Source organism: Mustela lutreola, chromosome 7 (assembly GCF_030435805.1).
Source record: "Mustela lutreola isolate mMusLut2 chromosome 7, mMusLut2.pri, whole genome shotgun sequence".
In the NCBI taxonomy this organism is placed as follows: Eukaryota; Metazoa; Chordata; class Mammalia; order Carnivora; family Mustelidae; genus Mustela; species Mustela lutreola.
This window is the reverse complement of record NC_081296.1, coordinates 120,811,811-120,826,436: the sequence shown is the minus strand read 5'-3', so window position 1 is coordinate 120,826,436 and position 14,626 is coordinate 120,811,811. Positions and strand designations below refer to the sequence as shown.

General features: G+C 43.2%; 1 protein-coding gene across 3 annotated transcripts in view; it reads right to left on the bottom strand.

The window, feature by feature from the left end:
• Positions 1-14,626, bottom strand: part of RAD51B (RAD51 paralog B) — a 683,490-nt gene that overhangs the window by 167,440 nt on the left and 501,424 nt on the right. For all 3 annotated transcript variants that reach the window (XM_059182417.1, XM_059182416.1, XM_059182418.1), the window contains exon 9: positions 2,583-2,686. In XM_059182417.1, the coding sequence (XP_059038400.1) occupies positions 2,583-2,686 (104 nt within the window). The remainder of the gene's footprint in view (positions 1-2,582; positions 2,687-14,626) is intronic.

The following is a 14,626-nucleotide window of genomic DNA, read 5'->3' as shown; positions in this document are numbered from 1 at the left end:
CCTGTGATCTCAGACTAAGCCTCATATTCAAGAGCCCTGGCGTAGAGCTCAATGTCATAGAAACGGGATAAAACATAATCCTCATTCCATGTCCTTGATCCCTTGGTGTAGTGGCCTCTGTGCACTGGTGGGGGTGGGGAGAGCTATACCTGATATCTTTTCCTGGCAGTTGGTGTTCCAGAGATCTGGTGATACTAGAATGATGTAGGCATGTCTTCTTACTAAGTAGTACTATAAGGAAGTATTGCTTGGAACAACTACCTTAAAGACTAGCTTAAGGTACTTTTTTGTGCACATATCCTAGAAAAGGTTTATCTTCATATGGCTTCTCTACTTTGTCAAGAAGTAAGACCACAGGAAAAGCTCAGTGAATCACGATGCATGTCCTCTGCCAAAGCGAGATAAGTTCATCAGATAGAGACATGTTTTCTCCATCAAATTTCATCCTAGTTATTAGGCCACAAATTGAAACACTGGTCCCAAAAGGCACAGACACTTCTATAGATTAATTAAGTGTAAGTTCTTCTGCTTGGGTTGGCCATTTTAGCACTGGTCATATTTTACTTTGCTACAGCATTTTATTATACTTTATTATTTTATTTACATATTTTACTAATTAGTGTTTGAAAACATGATTCAAAAGCATTTAACTCTGCTCTTGATTGATTAGCAATGATAGTAACATGTTGTCCTTTGTAGGTTAAGATAACATCACTGACTCATTTGATAGGATATGAGTTGATAAACTGTCACTGATCTATCCATGCTGTGCTCCTCATTCCTCTTGTGACTAGTGGCCTGTGTTTGACCCTGTGAGCCAAGAACCAAGAGCCACCAGAATCCTGCAGTTACCAAAGAGACATAAAATAATAGCGTTTGTCCTACCAGCTATTTCCTCTGAATGCCTAAAAAATGGAAATGACTGGCTAATTTATTAAAACAAAAGGAAAAGAAAAATATGGCACTAACTTCTTTATATACTAACAAATGCTAGCTGGAATTGGTAAAATAAGGATCTGGGAGTCTGGAGTCTATGCTACCATATATAACAGTCTATATCATAAAATCAGTGTGCACCATCTGAAACCTAAAACAGAGATAAACTACCCATTTTCAAGGAACGGGATTGAAGATCCATAAAAATGAATGGATCCACGCTGATTCACAAGGAATTTTGCTTCCTCAAATAAGAGTTTAGGTAGTAGAGCCTGACCGCTGCAAACTGGTTTTATTTAACATAATTTATAACCTCAGGTATAAAACAAAGGTCATTAGGTTCTACAGGAATATCTCTGGCTCTGAAAAGAGAAGTAATGGATTCAGAACCCAGGATACTTGAATCATCCCCGGGGAAAAGGTATCACTGAGGTAATGAGCACGCCAGGGCCTGAAAACTTAAGAATGTTCCCCTAAACGAAAACAAGCAGCTCCATCTTCTCAGAACATGGCTGACTCAATCATCAAGCTGGAATGTTATTTACACAGTCCCAAGCAAACCAAGAAGAATCCTCTGGTCTGTAACCAAGGGCACTCGGAAAGTTATGTCTGGAACAGGCAAAGGCTCATGTCTGTTTCTGATGATTCCTGACTCCTTGGAAGACAGCCAATTTACCTAATTCAGGTGAAGGGCAACAGCTCCCTGCCACCTCCCCCAGAAAGGACCGCCAGCATGATATTTCATGCCTCTTTAGTGAATAACCTGGACTGTAACACATTTAGCAAGATGGGCAAATCTGGATTCTGAATTCTGCCCCATCCAACAAATCAGAACAATCACCCTATCATCTTCCTCCTCCTGCTTGTGGGAGAGGTTATGATGGAACCTGGTCCACACAACAGAATAAAGTTAAGGTTAGGCATTGGGGAAAATAAATTCCCTAATTATGAAACACTTTACCAAAGGTGTCAGCCTGTGGTGTTCCTTTCTTTGAATGAAAGAAAGGGTTGTAGAAAGTTAAACCTTCTGGATGGAACGTGGAGGGGGTGGAGATACAGTTCTCATTTGAGGCCAGGATAGAAACCATCATCAGGGAGCTCTTGAAAGAGCTGTCATCCTTTTGGGGGTCTCTCCAGCAAACTCCAGTACTTGAACCTACTGGCTTATGAGTTAGTGCACAAGTACCCATGGTCTGGGGAATAGTTTATCACATGGCAGGATCTGTCTGGCCTATGGTTTTCAAAGCATATTAACCTCAAGAAAAAGCATTGTCACTATTTAATTTGTCCACGAATTATCTAGTCCTCAACAAATACCAGCTAAGTGAAATGATCATTCGCCATTTAGAGATGGAGAGTTTGAGATCCCTTGAGGGTGGACCTTCGTCATTTCCAAGCCATTGGCAAATATCAGGAGGCATGCTAACTCTATGGGCTCTATTCTTACACATTTTTTCCTGTGAGCGGCTGATTTCCCACTTCATTATAACTGCTACTGGGGCAGGCAGGGATGCTCATTTCTTTACCTGCCCTGATGGGCCAGGACAGAAAATGTGGCCAGTGCTTTCAGGAGATGAACACTCAGATTGCTAAGTACATCTTGTTCTCTAAACTCAACAGTCAGAAAACATTGTCAAAGAACTCACCTGTCTTCTGTCTGAACCAAGGGACTGGAGCATCAGACGGGTATTCACACTGTGACTCCAGGTGTTTCCTAGGGCAGCTGTCACACAGCTGAATCCAGAAGTGCCTGAAATGAAACAGGGCAAAACCATGACTGTGAATGCCCATTTCTTGTAATGGTGTTTCCCATAAGCAAAAGTCCAGTCACTGCTCATTGCTTAGAGACTCCTGGGGACTCAGTTCATTACCACAAAAGTTGACAAATTAGAGAAGAAGGACAGGGGTTAAGAATATGAGACTAAAAATAAAAACCAGCATGAGTTTCCTTCAGCCTCAGTGCAAGGGACCACCACTAGGCTAAAAGATAACAGAGTTATATATCAATAAGAGCTTGCATGCAAGGCAGCTTAGAGCCATTGCTAATAAAAAACTGAGCCACTCAACATCCACGGAGGAAAGGCATAATGCTACTCCACAGAATGAGAGCCAGTTATGAAACAGTCTTAGTTTAATAGAGTTGTAAGGCTTGTTTAGCTTGATAAGAGTCTTAACTCCATTTTCCTAATCAATATAGAAAAGGTAGCGTATGTATATAAAATTCCTTTGCCCTTCCAATCCTTGCATACACACACCCAGAAGAGGAATATGAAAGATCTAACCATTTCATATCTAATCTGTATTGGACAGCCTTATCCCCAGAGAAACATTCTTTCACCTTCTAAGACTTTCCTGTAAGGGGAGGGATCTGAAGGATCCATCCGAATTTCCAGTCTACTCCAAGTTGTGCTTCATCTACTACCTTCCATCTCCAGAGCCTCGCTGATCCCTCTTGACATCACCATGAGGAAACTATTCCTGCTCTCCTCCTCTTCTTCCTCCTTAGAGGCAGGCTCACTGGTCCCACCACTTAGAAGCCTGCCCACCCTCCCTCCCCTCATATCTGGCCCATTCTGAGGACTCCTCTGAATTCCTGTGCCTACTTTGGCCCTGAGAGGAATCCTAGCCCTATAGGGAGCACAGTAGGACATTCATTGTGCTTTGTAACCTCAAGATGCTGTCTCTTTGCAATGAGAAGACTAAATACAGAGAGGCTGAAGCCCACCAGATTAGTAGATAAAACAAAATGAGGCCTTGAGCTTCTCATTCATTGCCTGCTTACTGCATCCTCTGATTCTCACCCCTCAGTCCAGAGTATTGGTCTTCTTTTCTTTTCTGGACCTGTCATCTTTCAGGGTGGTCTACCAACTCTGCCTGGCCTTTGCATGGCTGTACACTCCTGGGCCCAAATATTACAGCAGATGAATGTGGGTCAGCGGTTCTAGGCTGAAGGTGATTTGTTGGCAATGTCTTAAGTGGGAGGGCTACTGGCATTTAGAGAGTGGGGGACGGAAATGCTGCTGAACACCCATGCACAGGACAGGCTCTCAACAAGGAATTATCCAGCCCCAAACACAAGAGTGCTGAGGTTGAATGCCCCTGGGTTAGACAACACCAAGCATACATTTTCTCCGGTTCAAGCAGGTACAGGAATGAATTAGATGGGAATCAACAACTGGGACCACAACAAGCCTGGGGAGTTCTGAATGAAGAAGAATTTAGCATTGGAAAGAATAAAATTTAGGGTGACTGTAGTGTATCATGCACATCACTCAAAACACACACAAATTAATCTGAAAACAAATTATCTAGACCATGCTCATAGGATCACACCACTCCCTTGCTCAAACTCCTCCAGCAGCCCTCCGTGCTGAGGACAAATACTAACTCCCGAACAATGCATCTGGGGCACTTTGTCATCTGCTCCGCAGTCTCTCTCCGGCCCCACTGCTCTAAGCTTTCTCACTGGATGGTCTCCTATAACCTCCTGACTTCTCTGTCCCCATTCTCCTTGACCTCTTGGCAGCAGCTGATAAGGCTTCCCCCTCTTTTGGCATCTAAGATATGCTTCTTCTGCTTCTTCTGGATCTTGATGAGTGTTCTTTTCCTTCTCTGCTTTTCTTCTCCTTCTCTTCCTAGTTACGGGTGGGCTGTAGGGGGCTGACAGTGACTGATTTTTCTCCTATCACCCAAGTGCCTTCAGTGCCTAGGAAGGCAATGTGCATTTAGTAAAGAGGCCAGGTGTTTGCATCTTAAAATGCAGGAATCCTTTATTGCTGCAAAGAGATATACTTCCTTCCATTCTTCTTAAAATACACTCCCCTCTTGTCTTCCATCTTCCCCTTTTTGATAGAGACATATTAATAAAGAAATATTTTCTGTTATAAGAAAACCAACCCTGGAAAGGCAATAGCAACCGATTTTTCTTCTCTTTTCTTTTTTCGTTTTCGCATTTTTATAAAACAGCTTTTTTGAGATAATTCACACATCATACAATCCACCCAAAGTGTACACTCCAATGGTTTTTACTATATTCAGAGTTGTTCAAGCATTACCACAATTGGCTTTAGAACACTTCATCGCCTCAAAAAGAAACTCCATGTGCGTTAGCCATATAAGCCTCAAGCCCCTCTCTCTGCCCCCCAGCCCTAGGCAACCATTACTCTACTTTGTGTTTAATATGAACTGTTAGGAGATGGACGGAGAGTAGTGGAGACTGCGGAGAATGAGCGCATCTATCCATGATCACGAGGGGCAGACCCTGGCTGCTCCAGCTAGTGCTGTCGTGTGACAAAATGAGTTCAGAGTCAACCACATCTTTTGACTTTGAAAAAAGAGAAGCCAGAAGGAAGTCAATGTTTGAGTACAATCCTCTTGACTTAATTTAACAATTTCTAAAAAATGCACAAACGAACATACTTAAGAGCCGCCTATCACTCATTCCCACAAAGCTTGCAACGTCTGCTCCATATGGCATGTCCTCACTGTTGACAAGGACAACACCCTGACATGGGTGATTTTGAAGCCTTGTCTCAACCTACAACCCGCCTTAGCACTTGTCCTCCATTTTCAAGAACAAGAACTACGAGTCTGACCTAATGAATTTCAGCACCATAACCTGAATATCTTCAAATCAAGCTTATGTCTTCCCATATAACTCACTCTTCCTTCTTTGTCCCTTTCTTTGGCCTTCTAGTTAATCTGGTTCAGAACCTCAGTTCCACTTTTAAATTTCTCCTTCTCCCATGCTTCTCAGTTCCAATATATTGTGACGTTCTATTGACTGAACTATAAAATCTCACCTATATCTTTTTCCCTACCCTCTGTTCCTCCTACCCCAACCTTAGATCAGACCCTCATTAGCTTTCACCTGGGGATGAAAGCTGCTAGAACTTCCTACCTGATGTCCATGCCGCTGTCCGTTCCTAAAGTCCATTCTCTCTTCTGCCTGATTAACCTCTCCAACCACACATTTAAGCACACTCCCCTGACACTTCTGACCAAGCGTGCTTGAAAACTTTCAGCAATTCCCAAGTGCATCCAAAGAGCTCTAAATTCCTCAGACTGGCATTCAGAGCTCTTCTAGTCTGTGCCCAACCCGCCTTTCCACTCAGCTCCCTCCATTCCACTTCATACAGACTTTGCTCCAACATAATCACTTCTTCACTATGTCCCTTCCCCACCTGAAATGCCTCTAGGTCCACACATTATCTTCGATACCACCTCCTCTGTGGCACTTTCTTGGCCCTCACAGACTTACTGTCTTCCTCCTCTAAATTCCCATAATGCTTTATTTCCCTCTCTCACTTTACACCGTTTTCTCTCCTGTGGTATATTCCCTGTGTGTGCTTTTCTTAACACCCCTAATACATATCTTAAGAGAGTCAAATCCATCTCTGATTTATGCTAGGCCAAATCACTTAATTTATGCCTCAATCATTCTGTGTCACTGACACACAGAAGATACTTAATAAATCCTGATTAAATAGTTACTAAGTTGTTCCTACTAAACTTTGAACTATGTTACATATATTTGTTTTAGCAGCAGATTTACATTCTTAATTCTATCTTGTTTAATCTAAAATTAACACCATGTTCACATTTTTTAAAAAAGATTTTATTTATTTATTTGACAGAGATCACAAGTAGGCAGAGAGGCAGGCAGAGAGAGAGGGGGAAGCAGGCTCCCCGCTGAGCAGAGAGCCCGATGCGGGGCTCAATCCCAGGACCCTGGGATCATGACCTGAGCTGAAGGCAGAGGCGTTAACCCACTGAGCCACCCAGGCACCCCCCCATGTTCACAATTTTCAAACAAACTTGTTAGAAGCTTGTTTCTTAGGTGCCTGCTAAGTGATAGGATGAAGTAAGGCTGAGCTTTCAAGTTTGCCACAAAAAACGATATGTAGACTAATTAGGAGTTAATTAGTCAAGCACTCAGAAAATATACATATTTTTAAAAATAATAAAATTATAGGCACTTCTCAGGTCTGGAAGATGTTTTCAGGAGTCAAAGCCATATAGCCAGTAGTGACTATTTAAAGAATGCCATGTCCCTAAAGCAATGAAAACAGTATAACAATGAACCCATGTACCTGGCTGCTTTCCGGGCAGGTAAGCTCAGGGCCTGACGAAAGGCCAGTGAATGCAAATGACCACGGGAAAGCTTCTAATGGGAACCCTGAGTGAGCAGCTTGTGGAGGAGTGCTTACAAACATGACGCCCCCACAAGAGCAGTAACAGAGGACCTTGAAAGCTAATGATAAGAAAAGACAATATTTTTAAAGTACTCCAAGGAGGCCCTAGGTGAGCCTTTTATATGAGGAGGGCTTACGTCTTGTTTGAGCTTCATCTGTTAGTTATATCTTTTTTTGATCCTCACGGAGGTAGGGAATATCTTCACCCCTATTGACAAACTAAAGCTGTGAGGGATTAAGGTCATTCTCCCATGGGCGCATGGTTGGTTAATGACAGGGCCGGGACTCAAAGTGGGCCGACTGTCTTCACCGCTACTCCAGTCAGCCTTCTCCAGGCTCCTTATGTCAAACAGCCCACAGCCATGTCAGCTCAGTTGACAGGGAGCTTCAGGAAGGGCCTGAAGAGAGAGCCTGAAGGCCCATCTCTGAGACGACACTGATGGAGGCACAGTGCGAGCATCTCATCACTCATCTGAATCTGTGTGTCACTCTGGCTCCACAACCAGCTTCCTCTGTTCTGATATACGCTGATAACTCAGGGCCAAGGGGTTTCCAGAAAGATCAGTGCATGCCCTGGCTTGGCAAGTTATTTAACCTCGCTCAACTGGCCCAGCAGCTGATTCGTGTAAATCAGGTGGCCTGGAACTGACCCTCTCTGGTGGAAGCCCTAAAAATCTGGCCAAAATTGAAAAGTTATTTCACTTGATAGGCCCCTAAGAGTGGCTATAGGTGGTGGGATTACTTGAGAGAGAAGTGGGAGAGAAGAAGGTGGGAAAACTGTCAGTTAATATAAATTTAATAACTTTTTAGAAGATTTTATTTATTTGTTTGAGAGAGAGAGAGCACGAGCACACAAGTGTGTGTTGGGGGGATGGCAGAGGGAAAGGGAGAAGCAGACTCCCTGCTGAGCAGGAAGCCCAACATGGGGCATGATCCCTGAGATCATGACCTGAGCTAAAGGCAGACACTTAACCCACTGAGCCACCCCAGTGCCCCTGTAACTTTATGTGCAGCTAGAAAATATGTCTCCTGTCTTTTGACTTTCAAACATTTCTGGCATAAATAATCATTAATGCTGTTTATGGGAAATTAAAGGAATCTACTTGCTGGCCTTTCAGAAAAGGTGTTTTCCTGCCCAATGACCTAATTGGTCAGGAAAGAGATAAGTGAGTCTTCTCTACGCTCATTTTAACCGGAAGTTCTAAAAATTAGGGCACTCTCTGCCTTTCTCTTTTTTGATGACTCCCATATTTAGACCTGCCAAGGCAGAATGACTTCATTTTACTGGAATTTGGTTCATTTCAATACAGATAGAAAAATCAAATAAGTGAACTCGGTTTTGAAAACATTTTCATTATTGGGGATTTTTCGTCACCACAGGATTGAGCTTGTGGAAGTATTTGAGTAAGCTACATGGAGAAAATCTAATTTGTTTACACTGAAGTCAAGTTTCTCTAAAACAGACGGTGGGGACATGCGTTCTCCACTCTCTGAGATTCTCTTAGGTAAGTCAGAGCATGTTTTCCTTCTGTGATTGCTTACCCATCTGTGTAAAATGTGAATAATAATTCCTGCCTCTAGGCAACCAAAGGTTTGTGGTGACTCACAGATGGAGATATTTGATATGTATAAATGACAGAAATGCTGATTAAAGACTGAAATGAAATTCTAGGGAGAGAGTTGAATTATCATCTTCTACATTTTTTTATTCTATTAATAATGAGGCAAGCTAGAAAAACTCAGTCATAAAGTGGTTAAAACAACTGGACTTGGATTCTGGAATAGCTTTCATGACCGCTATCTTTTGGATCCAATTCCCCATGCTTGTGGAGTGGGAGTTGGTTATGAAGACACATTGCTCACAAGGCAAGGGGCTCGCTCCCTGTTCTGCATGCAGGGTGTAGTCCTTGTGCAATCAGACTGGAGGAGGATAATCAGGTTGCTATGTAGCCTTGATTTCCAAAAAGGTAATGGGCTTCTGGTACCAACTCGTGTCAGTATCTAGAAGAGGCCTGTTGGGGCGCCTTCAATGCGGAAGCTCCTTCTTTGAAAACATTTCAATTTATGACTCCTGTGCTAAGCATTTCTGGGAGGTTAAACGGAATCTCTAGTCCGCAATATAAAAGTGTCTGCCCTGTAGCACAAGGATCAACTTTAAAAGGATAGACTTTTCCATGTTAAAAATAAGGCAAGTATAAACAAAGCACTGACTCCCAGGATAGAGGGGAGGGGAGGGGAGGAAGGAAAAATTCACAGCCCAGGAGAGCTGGATATCCTGGACAGCGGCCCCTCCTGTCCCTTTAGATGAAAGGCAACTTATTGAGATTAGAACGAAGAAAGAAAGAGAGAGAGATGGTGGGAGGGGAAGGAAGGAAGGAAAGAAGAAGGGAAGGAAGGGAGGACGAACAGAAGGGAGGGAGAAAAAAAAATAACCTATAAATCTTTTCAAGACTGCAATAAGTCCGGGAAGGAGATGGCATGTTACCATTGGAATGAACAGTCTCTTTCTTATCTTTGTCCTCACATTCTAAAGCATGTTCTGTGTAATGCATGGCAGCATACGGTCAGCTGCTGGCTACACGACAGGACCCTGGAGTTCTATTTCTGACTTAGCTGTGGGCTTTTAACGAGAACGGGTGGGAGGAGAGAGATGTAGCAGAGAACATCAGGGCAGGCCTTGCTAACGACCAGTTACTTTGCCTCTTTGAGCCTCAGTTTCCTCGTCCATGACAAGGGCTGGTTGAAAATGGCCTCAGAAGTTCCTGCCTCTACTAAAAACTTTGAATCTATGGCATTTTGATGACAAGAAATTAGCTCTTCATTCTGGGCCTCACTTTTTCCAGAAGTTTGAGAAAGTTCTACTTTGTGTGCTATCTTTGAATGGCTGTACCCTACTTACCACCCATGTAAGTTTGAAGAGAGGGCAGACAGGTGGTCCTTTTCCTAAGAGTAGATTTCCCTCCAGACTAGGAATTTTCTTAGTCTTCTCCTACCTAAAAACCTTGTGATGGGTAAACATGTGATGGCCGGTTGCCAAGTCCCAGCAAACACGGCTTCATAACAACAGAGCTTAACGGTGGGAGTCTGAGTGAGACAGTAAGAATCAGAAGGGGATTACCATCCATTAAATTCTGTTTCTCAGCACAGATTTTTGTTGGATCATTCATTTGAACTGGGGAAGTGACAGAGAATCTTGGTTAGCCCTAGTCGAAAGATGAAGTAGGGAAATATGTAGATATGCTTTTCTCTGAGTTTCTCAGAGTAGCCCAAACTACCTCTGTTAGTAGATCATCAGGTCTTGCTTTTTTTTGACAAGGAGGCCAGAATTTCAGCAAGAAATGCTGAAGAGGATGAATGGGGTGTAAAAGGGAAGAGGACTACCTAGGACTGGTTATTTCTAGAATAAGGAATTCAAGATGACCTACAAGCTCCATGAGGCCATGGTGCAAAGGTATCACATAAAAAGAGGTTTGGACAGGCTCACACATCTATCCTCCAGCAAAATTAAGTTCCTTGGGGGTTTGTGGTTCATTAACTGAACCTGTGAACCAGCTGTCTTCAGTGTGCACTCTACTTCCTCAGGCCTTTAAAACTGACAATGGTCTGTAGGTCAAGTTCCAACGGAAGTGATATTTCTGACCTAGCTCTATAAATAGAGCACTGGAAAAAACCCATCAGCTGCAAATGGCCCAGGAAACACACGCTATCTATTAAGTAAGTAACCGCAGTATCTGCACTGCCATTTTAGATGAGAAAAAAATATCTTTTGTTATTTATAATCTTCGGAGCTTTGAGATTCTCAAAATACTTTAAAGCTATTAGTCTTCTTTCAGATTTACAAATAAAGGATCTGAGGCATAAAACCACTCAATAACTGCCTCAATATCATCTGCGTCCCCAAGGAAGGCATTTGGCCCAGTAAAGGTGAAGGCTGCTTCACTTTGGTAAAGCAGCAAATTTCATCCCAACATCTCTGCTAGAGGTGAAAGATCTGAATTCAGGCCAGAGCCTTGACTTGCACAACACACCTAGGATCCACGTTCCAACAAAACTCGTTAGTGAGGAAGGTTAGAAACGTGAAGAAGACAAGACAAGGTGAGGCAATCAGAACTTTTGGAATGCAAGAGTTAGGGATGGGTTAATCCTCTACAGCAGAAGGAAGAAACAGGGTTAGCTAATCACTAGGATGAAGACTGGTATGCGCTAGCACAAACCACTCAAACAGCTCCATTGGCTTTGTGTGGGGAGAACATACTTGGAGTTTTCCGGAGTCTTAGTATGGTTATATAAGTCATCAGCCAAATAGGACACTTTTGAAAATAAAATGGGGACATTTTAATAACTATATTGGGATAACAGAGATGAATCAGGACTGTTCTGGGCAAACCAGGATGCAGGTGGGAAGTCTCTAGAACAGGAAGAGGGTGCTTAACTAGAATGCATCTTAATTTACCAATCAAAAGTTCTATAGGGGACACCGCACAGAACTGCTCTGGTGTTTGCAGTGACAATCATGAACGTCCTCAAAAATAGCTATGAAAACAGTAACAGGCATGGGAAGAATAGAACTCCATGTCTGAAGAGAGAGAATTAATCTTCTCCCACCGAGCTCCACTTCCTACTTTCCCCAAGAGGCCTTGCACCTGAAACCTTTCTCCAATATGGCTTTCTCCACCTACCTTCTATTTAAGAGGGGGAGAAAGTCCTGACTGGTGACCTGTGGCCAGGTCTCCTAACCCTTTGAAAAGAACTCTTTAATTAAAAATAAACTCACTCATTAGAGAAAACATATACTATTCTTAAGTGAATACTAGCAAAGAAAACAAAAGCCCAAAGATTTCAGGAAATCTGAGGCATTATCTTTCTGAATTTAGGCTTAATTCAACATCAGCCAGGAAGATGCTTATGTGAAATGTGTTCTAGATGCTCACCGGAAGTAAGTGAATTCCTCAAATCATGCCAATCAGCAATCTTGGTATGAGCTTTGCTTTTCTGCTCTCATTGTAGAATCTGAGGCAACAGGACGATACCCGCTGGATTTTACTAAATCCTGGTATTATATGTGGTTATCTCATTTTTTGACTGCCTGATACTTTTTTCAGGTGACTATTTTTTTCTGGCTGAAGCAGAAGAAATACAGTCACCTAATCTGATTTCAGATTATCTCTAGCCCTGGCTGCTGTGGGGGGAAAAAAGAAAATCCCCCTCAGAAGTATGCATTCAGCCAACTGCCTCCAGAGAAAGCTAGGAAGGAGAAAACAGGGCATATCCTTTATCAGTTACCGCTCCTGGGGAGATTTAAACTAGAGTGAAGTTGTGTTTAGGAGCTTTACATGTCCAGGGAACTTGTCTGGACAATGGTAGCCTACCTGACTGCAGAGCAAAGGGACACACTAACAGTGATGAGGAACAAGCTCGCTAGGCAAACCCAGGACCGGGAGAGAGGGTACCTTCCCAAAGCCTCAGGTGGGGCTGAACTGGGCCCAGGTTAAGTCTGCTGTTGCTCAGGCTGGCACTGCATCCCTGGCTCTTCACAGGTAATAAGGATGGGGGTGGGGGGGTGGGGGAATGCTGTCGTTTATCAGGAAATGTGTTCTTTTTTTTTTTTTTTTTAAAGATTTTATTTATTTATTTATTTGACAGAAATCACAAGTAGATGGAGAGGCAGACAGAGAGAGACAGAGGGAAGCAGGCTCCCCGCTGAGCAGAGAGCCCAATGCGGGACTCGATCCCAGCACCCTGAGATCATGACCTGAGCCGAAGGCAGCGGCTTAAACCACTGAGCCACCCAGGCGCCCAGGAAATGTGTTCTTGAACAAAAATCATTCGCGCAAAAAGACATTTCAACTACATACAATGTCTAACCCTGGAGTGGATCTTCAATCAGAAAAAAAGAGAAGTTGCCATAAAGGACACAATTGGGACACCTGACAAAGTTTGACTTTGACTGGCATATTAGATAATAGTATTATATCAGCGCTAATTTCCTGGATGAGATCATTGTATCGTGGTTATTATGTAAGAGAAGTTCTTGTTTTTCCGAGATAAATGCTGAAGTATTTGGAGATGAAGGGTCATGATAGCTACAGCTTACACCCTCAGATGGTCTCATAAAGATAAAAATAATAAATTTGTATTATAAAAAATAAGTTGATAATAATATGAGGGAGATTTTAAAAATGTGGCAAAATGTTAGAAGTCTAGGTGAAGCATGTGTGGGAGTGCATTGTACTTTCCCTGGAAATTTTCTGTAGATTTGAATTCTTTTACTTAAAACAAACAAACAAAAAGAATCAACCTAGAGTAGGTTGGCCTACTCTAAGAGCTGACTTGGGTCACTGCCAGAAAATCAGAACATAAGACTGGATCTCTGGAGAAATTACTAGGGCATTGTTTCATTTGCACGTTTATGCATCAGAATCCTCTAAACCAGGTAAACCACTTTTTACAATGTAGACCGCTTGTCCCCATCCCAAACCGAAGGCATCAGCATCTCTGAGGGGTGATGCCCAGGAGTCTACATTTTCAAAAGCCTCTCCCAGATGATTAAAAAAGCCTCTCCCCTTTCCCTATATGCATTAAAGTCTGGAAAAAACCATGTACCAGGCACTTGCAGTTATAAACTTCAGACCTCACGGACAGCCCAAGTACTGTTATGGAAGCACTTGCGTTTAAATAAAAAACTCCAGCTCCTATCTTGTCATGTAGCTTTGCATTCTTTTCATCAGTGGGAGACATCAGGCTGGTGAATGCCCTTTGGCCCAGTTTTTAAGACTCCTATCTGCTGACTTTATCTCCCACCCTACTTCCCAAGAGGAATAGGGAAGCGATGTAAATTGTTTAGAAACGCCATAACTCATCTGCTTGGAGTTGTTGTCAGAGGAGCAACCCCAAACCCTAAGTCAGAGAGTGGAGGCGGGGCAGCTGACGGCCGGAGGCATGGGACAAGAAGGGGCTGGTAAAGAGGCCCAGGTTCCCCCCTCAGGCAGAGACCCTCATTAAGGGCCCTGGTCAGTCAGGCTCCTTGACCTGCTTTTCTTCCGGACACCAAACACAGCTCAGTTTTCAGAACTTGGGCTTCCCTGTGTTTCTTCAGTGAGAACAACAGGGCGCCAGTGAGGGAGAAAGAGAATCAGGTGGGGCAGGAGCTAAGAACCCGGAGGTGTTCTGAACATTCCAGAGAACACAAGTGCATCTGATTAATTCAACTTAAAGGCACTTGGTCCCGCCCATCAGTGTAATCATTATTCCCATTTCACAGACTAAGAAGCGACTTGACTGAAACCCACCTTGTGTGAGGCAGAGCTGGGGCCCCGGCCCAGGCACGCTAGCACTTTCTGCTGACCAGCTGCCTCCCTTTTGGCCTCAGAGAGCACATCGCTGTGGAGAATGCTTTTAATTATCACCTTTGCACCCGAGTGTGCAAAGATTTATTGTTATGCTTTCTTCCTGCCCCATTTCAAGCACCCCTTTGGGAAGCAGCAAGATCGTGATAG